Here is a 14,858-nt window from a genome sequence, read left to right on the forward strand (position 1 = left end):
TTTATTTTAGCAGCAGAAATACATTTTAAATCATTTTGAAATATGTACATTGAGGTACACAAATGTTTTACACATTTAATCGCGGTTTGCTCTAAAAAAAAAAATGTCTAAACGCTAAACTTTGTGCTAAAATGTAGGTCAGAACTGTCAGCAGTGGCGCTGCGCTGAGCGTTGCTCCCTCTACTGGCCGGCGTTAGAAATGACACAACAGGATTGGCTCCAGGCGCATAAGAGTGCGCGCGCCCTGCTCGTTCACATATTGGCGCACCACTGCTGCCAGATTTATACTTCTGCGCTTTCAGAAGAGCAAGAGACGGATAGAAGACACCGGCACTAATGAGCTGAGGGACTATTGTGAGACTTTAGAGATTTGTGGTATTATTTTCACACTTTTTTGCGAGGCAGTCATCGCGTGTGTTGTGGATTTTACTTTTAAGATCATGAACTAAAGTGTTATGCGCTTAACACTTCATTCACGGAATTTCTTTTAACCGGCGGGATTTCTTCAAAGGTAATAAAAACTCTTTAAGGCATATTTCCCCCTTTATAAAGTCTAAATATATAATAGAGTAACGTTACATTAAGAGTGACTTTTGTTGGTCTTTTAATTAATTAAATACAAATACTTATAACTGGTCAATGTATTATCCTGTAACGCGCAGGTTTGGAAACTTATGCGACAGTGTTTCGAAACCTAGTGACCTGCCTACCTAGGCGGCATTTCGGGCATCTTGTTCGCGTTTGAACGTTATAGTCGAGAACGCGCCTATTATGCCCAAAAATGCCGTGTAGGTGGGCTGCACACTAGGTTTTTAGACATTCATTATTTATAGTAGGCTAATTGTTTTGTATTGTTTTGTATCGAATTTCAGCAATGTTTTGTAAAACAGGTAGACCGGGGCTAGTTGTCACAGGGATAACTTGTCACACTGGCTATATCTCAGTAAACAAGGTTTTGTGTTTGGTTTATGGTGTTTTTATTTTTATTTTTTATTTTTTTATTAAAGCTCAGGGCAAGTTGTCACATTATGTTGGTATAAATAGATTATACTAAAATGCCAAAACAGCAGTTTGTTTAATAGTTAAATTTTTGTTTCATGAATTTTGTTTCATAATTGTTTCACTGTATACATTTAGCTGAAAACCCTATAATAGACTGTTTAATCACACAATCTGCTGTGAGAACTTATCCCATATAATGTGACACACACACACACACACACACACACACACACACACACACACATATATGCACTTATGCCAAGGTTTTAATGTAACCTTATACACTGAGAAAAATTCACTGGAGTAAAAATTGTGACAACTAGCCCCATTCTCACATTAATGTATATTGTAATACTTTTGTTTTAGGCATCTATTGGAACACCACGACTCCCTCTGTGGTTCTGATATGGGACTTTAGGTTATACCTCTCGTACCATCTTTCCTGGAGTGAATTTAAAAAAATTGCGCTCTTCCAGAAATGGTGGGGCATTTACATTTACAAGCTATGGATGAGAGTTTGAAAGGAAAGAACCGGGAGGGACTGCTCGATAGTCCGGATTCAGGACTCCCTCCAAGCCCCAGTCCGCCCTTCTACTCTCTGTCGCCAGGGATCCTTGAGTCGCGCACCGGCAGCTGTTCAACCCCGACTGAGCTGCAGGGATACTGCAGAAAGGAGAGCCGGGAAGGCAAACTGGTATGCATTCATATAATGAAGCCTCAGAGCTTAAAGGGATAGTTCACCCAAACACGAAAATTCTGTCATCATTTACTTACCCTCAAGTTGTTCCAAACCTGCATGAATTTCGTCTGCTGAACACAAAAGAAGATATTTTGAAGAATATGGGTAACCAAACAGGATGAGTAAATGATGACAGAATTTTCATTTTTTGGGTGAACTATCCCTTTAAAGGAGACCCAACATCCTTTGTTGGCAGTGGAACGATTTCCCTATCAACCAATCAGTGCACTGATTTTAGGGGTAGGGTTAGTGTATTTGCTGTCCAGGAAAAACATGTTGATGAAGGAACATGCCTTTCTTAGGTCAGTCATATTGTGCAGTATTCAGACATGTGCATGAGGACTGTTGAGTGGATGCAAGTTTCAAACAGACAGATCAGATCTAAAAGGGGGTAAAATAATGAAATGGATAAACACATAAGGGCTTTTCACACTTGTAAAAGTTAACCCTGGGTCAATCTAAACCAGGCACCAGAGGGTGGACATCCCTTTGCCCCCCTCCGCACTGAGCCAAACTCCACCTGCAGTCAACCCCACCCCGAACACGATTTCATTTCTGTCGCTGTCCCCCCTGAGAAATATTAATGCCCCCCCCCCCCCCCCCCCCCCAAGTCAAGTGTCCTACTGCCGGGCCGGCTCTAAACCCCGGGTAAGCAGAATCCTGGGTTATCTCGGTTCACATTTCACACTGCTCATACTTTACCCAGGGTTAACAATTAATCCTGGCTATTCATACATTTCGCTCTGTACATATTTGTGGTGTCAGTGTCACTGATTGGTGACTATTTTTTTTAATACTTTTCGGTTTTCCATCAAACGCTGAAACGACTGCTTATACAACATGCTGTCGCTGCGTCCGAAATCGAATACTTCCCTACTAAATAGCATGTAAAAAACAGTATGCCAAAAGAGTAGTATGTCCAAATACAGTAGGCGAAAAGTCCCCGGATGACCTACTACTAGATTCTGAAGAGCAGTCGATGGACACTTTACTATCCCATGAGGCCGCGGGAGAGGATTTATGACGCTGACGCTGGTAGATCACATGATAATGATAACATGGCGTATGTACGTCAAGATTCCATTCATACTACATACACTCATATTATACAGAAGCTGTCTTAACCCTGCTTCTAAAGGGTGAAATGTTCCATAACCTGTGGTTAAAAGTGAGGTTTAGAATGACAATAACCCAGGGTAATAATCGACCATGTTTCTGCTGCAAGAACTTTTCATTGACTACGGTCAATTTCACACCACTGCAGAATATGGTTGAGTGCATTGTTCAGTATAGTTCACACACACACTTCAGTTATAATCGTGACTTCTGCACTTTATAAGTCAACTGACATTATAGTCATTCTTACCTTTATAGATTTCATGTGTGGTTCTGGAGATTTGAGCTGTGTCATCATTCAAGGTTTTAGATCCAGTTCCATCAGTTTTCTGCTTTGACGGATAAAGTTGCACTTCAAACGCACTTGTTTATTCAAATTGCGATGTTTTTACGGAAGTAGCGGCAGATATTTTGTTTCGTATTGTGACGTACAACCAAGTGAAACATTATCAAAAAAGAAAAAATGACTTGGTTCTATGCATCAGTTGTTGATTGGATGGCAGCAGATCTGATATGCAAGCTTGAGTTTGATTGTAAGAAAGCATTAAGTGTTTAAGTGGACTAAATAATTGAAGAAGTCTGGCATACGTAACCAGAGAAGTCTGTAATTTTCCTGGAAGATCCAGTTATGAGATTTTAATAAAAAATTACACAGTTAAAAAACAACAACATATGCATGGATAGGGTGGAAGAACATAGATAATTTCATGCCAACTTTAAATAGTCATATCGGTTGTGACAGGACTTTCTGTTGTTATGGAAGTTGCCATTTTTTATATTTGCCAAAGTCATTGTCACTATGGATACAGATGATATTTACAAATTGTAAAGGGGCTTAACTTCAGTTACTCATTCGTGCTGCCAATATTCAAGCTGATTCTGTATGACCAGGACAATACGAAAGTCACATGTGAGCAATCGGTGGTTAAATGAATTCAATCCAAAACAACATGTTAGAATACAGAAGCATATATGCATTATGCAGTTATATGCAGTCATAAACACAAACAGATGCTGTTGAGAATGTGGAGGCCAGGAACAAATAATGAGAAGTGATAGAGAAGAATCCTGAAATAGAAAGGGGTTCAGGTGCACATGCCTCCGGAGACACACACTAATGAAGAGAGGATGACAAGGAGAGAGAGAGAGAGTTTCTGTAAACAAGTTGACCTTGTGTTTTGTGAATGTGGTAACTGTAACCGATCTCTATCTGTCCCTCCTTCCTCATAGCAACCCTTTTACACCACATACACACATGTGCTAACAAACAAGCAATGCCGACACACACACACACACACATATATATCATACTGGTACAGTAATACTCGACAGCGCATGTTCACGTTACAGTATACCGCCGCACAAGTGCCTCGGCACAACCCAGAGTCTTATTTCTGCCTCTGAAAGGTTAAACTAACAGTGTCCACATTTGACACGACCATCCATTCAAATGTAAGTGCCCTTTCATACTAAACTAAGACTACTTTACCCTAATGATACCCTATCTAAGTATAATGATACTTAGATACCTTAGTGTCTAAGTATTTCAGAGTAACCACACAACTAGAAGATTAAGAAACACAGCTCAGTTCATCACAAGTCAACTGTGTGTTGAAGCACTAACAAAACAACAACTTTTATTAAACAGATACCAGCATGAGAGACCTGAACTGATACGCCGCACGCCTGTTAATGCGATTGAGCTGCATTTGTCTGCATAAATGCTTTGCCCGAGCACGCCGCTAAGAGCTACTATCTAAAAGCATTTTGGAAAGTATAAATGATCACTCAGACACTCCTCTTTGAGAAACGTGCTTGCACTTGTTGGAAGACCGCTCCAATACAGCGTCTCGCTCAGTAAAATAGAAAGGTTTTTTTTTACACTTTGGAAAGCTCTCATGCCAGCGTCAACAAAACATCCCTCTGTGGAAGTTCTTTTGAATACTCCGTTTCCAAAATCCTATTACTTAAATGTATACAAATGTGGTCAAGCCTGCAGGCAACATGCATTATATGAGGACCAAATGCTCTCGCAGAGTAGAAATGAAAAGGGAGGCATACAAAGCAATCATTGTTTGCCACACTTTGCATTTTCCATTCATGGCAACCTTGCTTTGTGGCGGTGTCTATCCCAGCATGAATATACAGTATGCTATATGCAGTATGCATGCTTGCATCTCGTTTTGTGTCTGAGGGTCTATTTTAAGAGTTGTGTTTGTATGACGTAAAAAAAATCTCTCTAATCTATTTCAGTGTGGCAGGCCTAACAGCGGAGTTGTTGCAGTCAGTTACGTAAGAAACTGATGACCTCTGTTTGCTGAAAGTGAAGGGTGCATTTATTGATATCAATCAATATTGGATATTTAATTGTGCACGCTCATTTCCTCTATTTTTACATTTAGATTACCTTTGCCATCATCTAACACTCACTGAAAGTTAACAATTATTCACAATATTACTATTAATAAGATGAATACAGTTAATGTAGCACTTTCAGTCAGCACTACAAAAGTATTAATAAATCAATACAACAATATACTTATACAACACAGTATACATCATAGCATAGCATAGCATAAAGAAGGTATAGATCAGTGAAACAAACAGAGCCATGACAAAGACAAACAGTACAACCGAAACACTACTAAAGACTAAAAACACATGAAACCAAAAGATCAATCGGTCAGCTCCAGTGTGAAGTGGTGGCAGTGAATGGAAACATTCAATCCGTTCATGCCACTTTATGCCAGGATAGAGTTCAGAACCCTCAAACTGCAGGAGAGTGATGTTTACATATACAAGTGAAGCTTTCACTAGTTATTATGGTCCTGTGTATCCCTGCTGGTAGATGCTGTAACTGCAGCGTCTGTGGGGAAAAAGGCATATTTTCTCCATTGATAGCCAGAGCCGTGTTGCCATTTTTTGCATGCAACCTGTCAATTACAATTGTTTTTTATTATATTATATTAGTTATTTTGCCAGGGTCTGTTTTTGGAGGGCTCTGTACAGCATCAAATTGACTTTTTTTGCATTTGACGTCAGAGTTATAGTTCTTTATAGGGCTTGTTACCTGATATAATATAGAGGGTATAATACCTGGCTTTCTATATGTGTTCTAGACGTCCTTAGATAAATTGTCAGACCACCTGACACAATCAGTCTAAATAGCGATGCCACTGTAATGACAAACTCTCTTCAGCCTTCAAGCTTTGATTGAGAAGTGATCTGATACTGTACGGTTGATCCGCCACCAGACCTTTAACTGCTCTGTCCCTGCCTAGATCTCTCTCATGTGACTGTGTGTGGGGTGGCGGCACATTGTGTAACACCACAGCGGACACCGTATCCGTCCTGGATTTAACACACGTTCTCTCTTGTACTCATATGGACACAGTCGCACACGCTCAACGGCGCAATCCCTCTTTCACTGGCCTGCCTCCATGAGACAACAGCGAAAGGATTGTTTTTCATTTTAGTGCTCATTATGTGTTCACTTTATTGGCTTAAACTAACCAGACCACCCGCTGTCAAATTTAAAAATATACTTAACAATGCAATGGATCACAATATCATAAATGGATCGCGACTGAATGAGACCAAGAACCCAGGAGCATGCTTCAGTTTTTTCCGGTATGGAATTGCGTGCCTCTGGCCACATCGCATAAAACATTTGAGAATAAAGCACAGTTTCCATCCCAAGAGAACAAAATTGTCACTTCATGGGAAATTGGCACAGAATATCTGTAATAAAAATGAAAGTTGCTGCAATCGGGCAAGCCACTGTGGCTCTTTTTCCCTTCATCATAAATGGCTTGTGTCTCAGAGCGCGCAGGCGAAACGCAATAAAGGCTGTCATGTTATTGTGTGTTCGGATGCCTGGTGTTTGGGAACACAATCATGTGAGACGCTTCTGAGAGGGAATTAAAACAAGCTTTGGTTCAGGCATTTCAGAATGATCAAACCAACATTTGAGATGTTGTGCAAAGAAATTGGTCCGCTGGTTATCCAGTCATCCAATCACATCCACTGTTGAAGCAAAGTCACGTGAGTTTTTTGTTGCTCATCGAGAGACATTTACGTTTATGCACACGTCTGATAAGAAATGTATCCACCTCAATTGAGCGCATACATTTTTTTATGCACAGTTATGCGCATTTTGTCGTTTCCATCCAGCGTTTTTTTTATCCGGTATCCAAAAATGTGCATAAAAATAGGTGGATGGAAACATATCTATTGAGAAATGCTCATTTTGTTGAACTGTGAATGTGCACTTAAACTGATTGATGCAATATTATTAGGAAAAGAATATAACGATATATGATTGTATCTTGACAGCGCTAGATTATTTTGCTTTGATACCCTCTCATGTGGACTCTCTGAAACTGGTTCAGTCAGTCAAAACTAAACTTCTAAAATGAACTAGAGCAAAAAATAAAAAATGCAGATTGTTATCTATTAGAATGTGAGACTGTAAACATGTTCTTGATTTTTTGGATGTGCAAGTTAAAAAATGATCCACTTGAACTCTGGAAGAGCCCACGCTTCCCATGTCACGTCAGATGATAGTTCGGTTGATGATACGCTGCTGAGGAATTCGGTTTTATGAGGTGTCAGAGACAGAGAGTGAGGAGAGCTTGTACGTGCTGGACGCAGAGGAAGGTGCTGAGCGTGCACATGGTGTGTGTGTGTATGTGTGTGTGTGTGTGTTGATGGCTGGAGCAGGTGGAGGGACAGACCACTGCGGCTCCACACACTGTCTGTTTGTCTGACCACCACATATATATATATATATATATATATATATATATATATCAGTACGCAGACGAACACATGCACACGGACGGCACTACTCCAGAGCAACACAAACTAAAACAATTCAAAACATTTTCATTAACCGAAATCAAATATAATTATTAGATCAAAAAACTTGAAGTAGGCCTACTAAAATGACTAAAACCTACAGAAATATAAAAAAAAAATAGAAACTAGGCCTAATTAAAATGTCAAAAACATAACAAAATTACTTAAACTAAGAAAAACTGAAAATATTCATTAAAAATGTATTTAACGTTTTAACAATACTATAATAGTATATTAAAAATACTAAAAATCAGGTTTATGTCCCGTTTTGTCATGTTTATGTCCTGTTCTTTGGACACTTATTTTGATATTCTGTTTTGTTTCCTTTAGTTCCTGTTTCTCTGCTCTGTTTAGTTTCAGTTTACTTGGTTAGTTTGTTTCTATAGTAACGTATTGGTTGCACCTGTGTCTAGTTTTGTTTCCTTTATTTTAATCTTATATAAACAGCCCTGTGCTTTCAGATGTGTTTGTCGGTTCTTGTCTTTGGTCATAGTGTGTATGCTTTGTTATTCTCCTACGAATCTCCTGAGTATTCTCCTTGTTCATTAAAGTCTATTTTTTATTTACTACCGGAGACATGCGTGTTGGAAAGCCACACTATAGATCCGTGACAGACCCAAACTATCCTCACCAAACTGTACTGACTGCTCAAAGAGCTGATATTCAAACAGACACCAAAACAACAAGCAAAGTAGGATCAGAATTCTAGGATTGTTGCACAGTTGATATTTCTGAAATGTTGTTTTGCTAAATGCTCAACAGTGTTCTGATTCAGAGGACAAACTATGGCTGCGTCCGAAATCACATACTCTTTTGAGTAGATACTTATTTTGAATACTTATTTTTCCTACTCTTTAATGAGTACTGTGAATTCAGACATACTTTAGTCACATACTGTTTTTCGCCTACTATATAGTAGGGATGAAGCCTATTTGATAGTGCAGTGTTTATTTTGTGATGATAATGGATACTTAAAAATAAATACATGCAAATAACATAATTGATTTGAGATTAAAATTTTGCAGTAATGATATGATACACATGAAACTGCTACAGATATTCAAGAAATCAGTTGCCATGGCCAACGGTCAATTATACAGTTTAGCTGTCATCATACATCACATGATGAAATTGATCAATCAGATTCAAGCATTTCAATGTAAAATGCGCAAATATTTAGCCAGGATTTAACATCTATTATTATGGGTTGTAATGGGGGGGAGTTAGCTACATGGCTAATTTCTTGTATTTTCTTCTTCTTCTTCTTCTGTGTAGCTGCCATACTTGCTCCTGAACTCTCAAGGTCCAGATGCGAGGTCACGCATGTACCCTGTGGTCTATGGAGAGAGCATTGAGGTCAACCCCAAACCAGAAAAAGAAATCAAGTGAGTAATGTTAAATCACCATTACCAACTAATGTTTTAGAAATGTGTTGTTTTTTTGGGGGTGTGTGGTTCTATTTTTTTTCTCAGCTTCAATAGAAGAACATCTGAGAAACTGTACAGTCACATGATCAACATCACACATTTTCTTACTAGTGACCTGGAAATAGTGCAAAATCCTGAAATATTTCATCATTTTGCATACAATCTCTTTACTCCATAATTTTCAAGCTGGCCTCAGACTTTGAGCGATTAGTTGAGAAATGTTTGACAGCTGAATTGATGTCTGCTGATCCTCGTCAGGTTCAACTCTGCGGTGAAGTACGCTTCAGACCGCCACTTCCGTGACCAGGTGTACTGCGCCCAGGTCCAGACCGCCACATCCTTCAGCGAGACGGTGGTGGCCATCCAGAACTGCACGTGGCGCAGCTACAAATCAGAGGTTCACTTCCAGCCACGACACAGGCCGCTACACTTCCAAAGCACGGCCATCGTGTTCCCCAAGCACGCCCGGAATACATACCGCACCACGCTCAACTACAACAGCAGCAGAAACACAGCCGGGCGACGGTGGTTTGTGTCCACAGTCAGGCTGGAGTCCACCGAGGACGCCAGTCCATGCATCATTTACACAGAAGACCTCTGAGAGACACATGAGAGGTTTGTTATCCTTCCCAAAATGTCAAAAAAAAAAAAAAACCTCCCTAGAGAGTGAGAGTACGTGGACTCGATTAACTAAAACCCTGATTCAAAAAGGATGGCAAGAGACTTTAAAGAAAGGAAACGAAAAGTCAGTGAGGGCCATTTTGTTGTTTTGCTTCCGGTGACATTGGTTCTTGATAGTGGGGGTGAGGCAGAGTTATGTGAGTGTGTGCAGTCTTTACATGTGTCGCATGTCAGTGATGTATTTATGTACATCTTTTTTAACTGATTCATATCCAGTTGTACCCGTCAGGTGGAGGGAAAAGCATTTGGGTCAAAACGGTTTCTGTTGTTTGCCGATTCATTGGCTCACATGGAATCTGTGCCCGCAGAATTCCAACGAAAGATCGGCAGATTTACACGGAACACAAAAGAATGTTATTTAAAAATCAAATCAGAATCTCTTTTATTTGTCAATGTGTCTGGTACTAGAATTTCGCTTGGTTACATTTCAGTGCCTCACATGGTGTTTTTGCATAGTAATTACTATAGTAATTTGATAAGGTTTTATGCTGCACTCATAAAAGAAAAGGTTCTATATAGAATCTTAATCAGGCGCCTCATATATAGAACCTTTTCATGAGATCATTTTATGCAAGTTTTAATTTAATACTTTTGTTTTCATTTATATTTTTTTATTTTAGTTTAGCTAAACAGCTTGTAAATTTCTCCTTATAGGCATATAATACCTTTTTGCCATAAAGTGTTCTTTAAAACTGAGTCACGAACCTTAGGGTTCTATGTAGAACCTCACTGAACCTTTTTTCCAAGAGTGTATTAATAAAACTGTAAGACTTTCATCTATTGTACCATTTTAATTATTACTTAAAATGATGCAGATATTCCCCTAAAAATGCAAAGAACATGCAAACCGACTTTATCGTCTTATTCAGCGTTGCTGATTCGTATAAATTCTCAAACAGGAAACAGTTCATAACACATGTATATACAATTAAAACAAAATGCAAAGACTATAAGCGCATTATATGTGGATGAGAGAGTCAGCACTGACTATCAGAGAACCGGCGGAGAAAATAGAAACTGTATTTAAGTTGCACTTATGGAAAGTTGTTTTTTCTTTTTCTTTTCTGTTGGCTGTAAATGTGTTGGTATGACTAAGGGAGGAGCACTTGAAAGGTTGGACCAAAGATTCTGTAAAATTCAGTTGTTTTTTTTCCTGTACCTCAAAAAACGTGGAATAATTTCTTGCACAAACGTTTAAGAAGCCGGCCGACGTGCTAATATTTCAGTGGCCAAAAAAAGAGCTGCACTCAGAATGACAGGAAACAGAAGAGCGAATGGGGAACGTTGTATTTGAAAGAACTGGACTGAGCATGTGTTATATGAGAGAGTTCAGCATGTTTTGATTTGAAAGGCCAAATGTTGGATTTGTGAGACAGGTTTTCTCTGTGAATGGAGACAAAGTTCACTGACCTCCTGCCATAATCATGGTCTGAAGGCCGTGCGGTTTCTGGCTTTCAGATTGTACGGTTAGATAACTTTGGTTTCTAAGGTATTGAGCATTTTCTGACATTGTTGGTGCCTGTTAGTCTCAGCCAAAATCTAGATTACCCAAGTGAGCTCCTGTCACCTGCGTTTCATGTGGAGCAGAGAGGAAACATTCGGCTGTGGGAGGATATGAGAGATAACAGCGATATGTTGAGAGGGAGGTTTGGACTGAGCAGTACAGCATTATGAAGGTGTAAGTGCTTTATGTTCGTACTATCCAGTTTTAGTTCTGTACGAGCTCAAATGGATGTTGGAAATGGAAATGCTTGACAGTTCAAACCAAAAGAAGTGTAATACAGTAAAATAGTACTACAGTAACCTATGAAATTACAGGAAGGACTGTCTGATAAATCACTTCCTGTGTGTTAAGATGGTTTCACCCAAGATGGACATTTGATAACTTGATAACAGAGGAATTTTAACAATGTGTTAAAAGCAGATCTGAGGGAGACGTTTTCTATTTTCATGTGTATGAATTGTTTTTTAGAATACATTTGTTTGGTGTTCAAATGCTCTCTGCTAAAGGATGGATTTTCTTTTGATTTCCTAACACAATGATTCGTGTTTCTGGTAAATATTTTCCTGTTGTATATGTGGCATACAGCACTCGTAATTCTCTTTATATTTTTGTATAAATTCCCAAGTTAATGGTCTTCTTTTGGACAACAGATGAGAAAATAATTTAATAATAATAAAAAAATGTATATCCAAAATGAATAAATAAAAGACCCAAACCCTACAACGGCTGTATGTTTGTGTTCTTTTTGATGCCGCGATACACTGCATGCAAGAATGAGCCTCTGTTTTCCATGTACATTATCACTTACACAGCAGTTTCCAACAAGGTCAAATACTTTCCAGCTTAAGATGAAAAACCCTTCCATGATTCTTCCATAAAACTGCCAGCCGTGAGAGAGGCATCGAGTCTCTCTGGAGCATATCATTGTAACATTTACATTAAAGCAGCTATTAAGTACATTATTATAAGGTAAGTGTATGATACAGCTACATACCTCACACTGAGCACATTTACAGTAAATGCAAGAATATGATTTTATTAAATTTTTTTTACATAGGCACAAAAGCTGTGGTGATATATTTTTGTTTCAAAGTGTGGGAATTATTGTGTTTTAGTTATATTTAGTGTCAATTTCTGCTCGTCTCTTGTGTATGTTTTTCTACCTGCTTTAACGTAAGATTATGTGGCTTACTTTATTTTCCTGATAATCCTGACATTTATTTTCATGACATCCCAGACAGCAACATAGTGTCGGCCTAGATCCAGCCCACATCTGGTACGCGTGGAATCCACATGTACCAGATGTGGCCCGGATCTGGGCCGACTCTATGTTGCTGTCTGGGATAACTGATAATACTTTTTTTTTTTTTACGTAGCATTTGGATATTTGTCTTCTTTGAATTTGCTTTACATGATAGAGACTGCTCTTAAAAGTGTTTCCACTTAAATTTATTACCCATTTTATTATTGCTTTTAAGCATAAAATGTTTCATGTTTTTACTGTTCTGTGAACGGTAAGTTACATAAACACAAAACCTAGCTAGTAGGCTGCTAAAACAGACATTTCCCATTAACGCCGAGAAGAACAGTCAATCAATCAAAATGTGATGTGTTTACAAGGCTTACAGCTGATATATTTCCCTTCCGATGCAATATAACACATGCATTTGTTTACTGGACCATATTATATTTCTTTCTTTTCATTGAGCTTCCATCATAATGCAAGAAAACGTTAAACACAATTAAAGAAATATGAGGCTTTACTGCCTTGAAGAATGTTGACAATAATTCCTCTTTAGCTGCTTTTCATTCTTTCAGCTCAGCAGCATAAAACTTGTCTGTTAAGTGTCCGTTGTCATAAATTAAGATCTGCATGTAACCTGTGGTCATATGAAAGTGAGCAGCGCCCCCTCGTGGTCAACACTTGTCCTGTTGGATACAAAATACGTGTGATTAGACTGCAAAGAAAACATGTTTATTGCCCTAAAGTTTGTATATTGAGTATACTGGTGCTTCTAGAAGGTTAAACGTGGACAGAATTGCACTACTTTTTGACCAATGAATTGGCATTGGCTGGTCAAGCCTGAAAAACAAGCTTTTTTAACACTATTTTAACATGAGAAACGACATGTATGAGACAACTGTTGTCAGATTTCGCTCATTGGTGATTTCAAATATGAAATGTAATAGTAAGCTTGGTGAACAGCTGTGGAGAATTTGATGTTTCCCCATTCAAAGATAGGAGCTGTGTTTGCATGACTGAAATAGTTGCACGAGAGCCGTTGTCACCATGAAATCAAATTAGATTTTTTTTATTGCAATTTAATAGTTTTTATAAAATTACATTTTAAAAAATATATATAAAATGACTCATATCATGAAATGATTTTGGTCATATCACCCACCCCATCCCAACCTGTTCATAATTGTGAAAGGTTAGCAAATGTTAACATGATCGGTAATGTGATTGTTGCAAACAATCTGTAAGGACATTCACACTGTGGCATGTCATTATTATTATTTTTTAAATATAGGGGAGGGAATGGTCAAAAAGCAGGGTAGGAACACTTCAAGTGAGTTTATTTTTATTTTTTATAAAACAATGAATTTTAAGTTTCTTTCATATTATTCAATTACTTTTAGTGTTTTAGTTTTTTTCCCGTGGTATCGATTCAGTATCGGTATCGAAGTCATAATTTTGGTATCGTGACAACACTGGACTTTTAAAAAGTTATAGTCAACTGGGTTCAAAACCTGTCTAAATATGTTCACCTTGGTCCATTTATGTACATAATAGAGTATAAACTATAGAAAATTGCACCTTGGTAAGATGTCAACATCTATATATATATATATATATATATATATATATAATTTGTATCATTAGATACATTATATTATTTGAGTAAGTTGAAACACAATATTAGATTTAAAAGCGTAATACAGCAATTTCTCTAAAAAAATCCTATTGTCCCTGGCGCACAATGAATTTTGGGATAGGCTACACTGCGAAGGATCCATCCTTTCATTGCCTTCGAAACGAAGGACGTATTTTGAGGCCATGTTTGAAGGAGTCTTCGAATTGGGACAGCCTTCGTCACGCCTCGGAGACGCAATAGGCCAGAGGTCTTCAATCCTGGCTGCAGGACCACTGTCCTGCAGAGTTTAGTTCCAACCTGCTTCAGCACACCTGTCTTTGAATATTCAAGCGATTCTGAAGAGCTTGATGAGCTGATTCAGGTGTGTTTGATTAGGGTTGGAACTAAACTTTGCAGGACAGCGGCCCTCCAGGAGCAGGATTGAAGACCTCTGCAATAGGCCTTCGAAGGATGCAGCCACTGAATTGGGAGGCAGCAGCCATTTAATAGACTTTAGTCGAAATAAACTTCCCTCGTCCTCTTGACGAAGTTGAACACGCTTCAAAATGGCGGCGGAGATTCCCCAGAGGGGAAGTGCTTAGGGAAGTTCACGAGTTCATCCACTAAAAGTAGAGTTAAACAAAGCCTGGTAATCCTGAAGAAACTGATTA

At 38.5% G+C, this 14,858-nt stretch overlaps 1 protein-coding gene across 1 annotated transcript; it reads left to right on the forward strand.

Annotated features, from left to right (window-relative positions):
- The first annotated feature begins 246 nt into the window (after positions 1–246).
- rflna (refilin A) lies at positions 247–12,052 on the forward strand. Its single transcript, XM_084087820.1, has 4 exons — positions 247–511; positions 1,369–1,696; positions 8,993–9,102; positions 9,403–12,052. Exons 2-4 carry the CDS (start codon positions 1,481–1,483, stop codon positions 9,743–9,745), a joined length of 669 nt encoding a protein of 222 aa, XP_083943946.1. The 5' UTR covers positions 247–511; positions 1,369–1,480; the 3' UTR covers positions 9,746–12,052.
- The last annotated feature ends 2,806 nt before the right edge of the window (positions 12,053–14,858 follow it).

The sequence above is a fragment of the Abramis brama genome (genome assembly GCF_963993115.1).
Source record: "Abramis brama genome assembly, chromosome: 16".
Classification (NCBI taxonomy): domain Eukaryota; kingdom Metazoa; phylum Chordata; class Actinopteri; order Cypriniformes; family Leuciscidae; genus Abramis; species Abramis brama.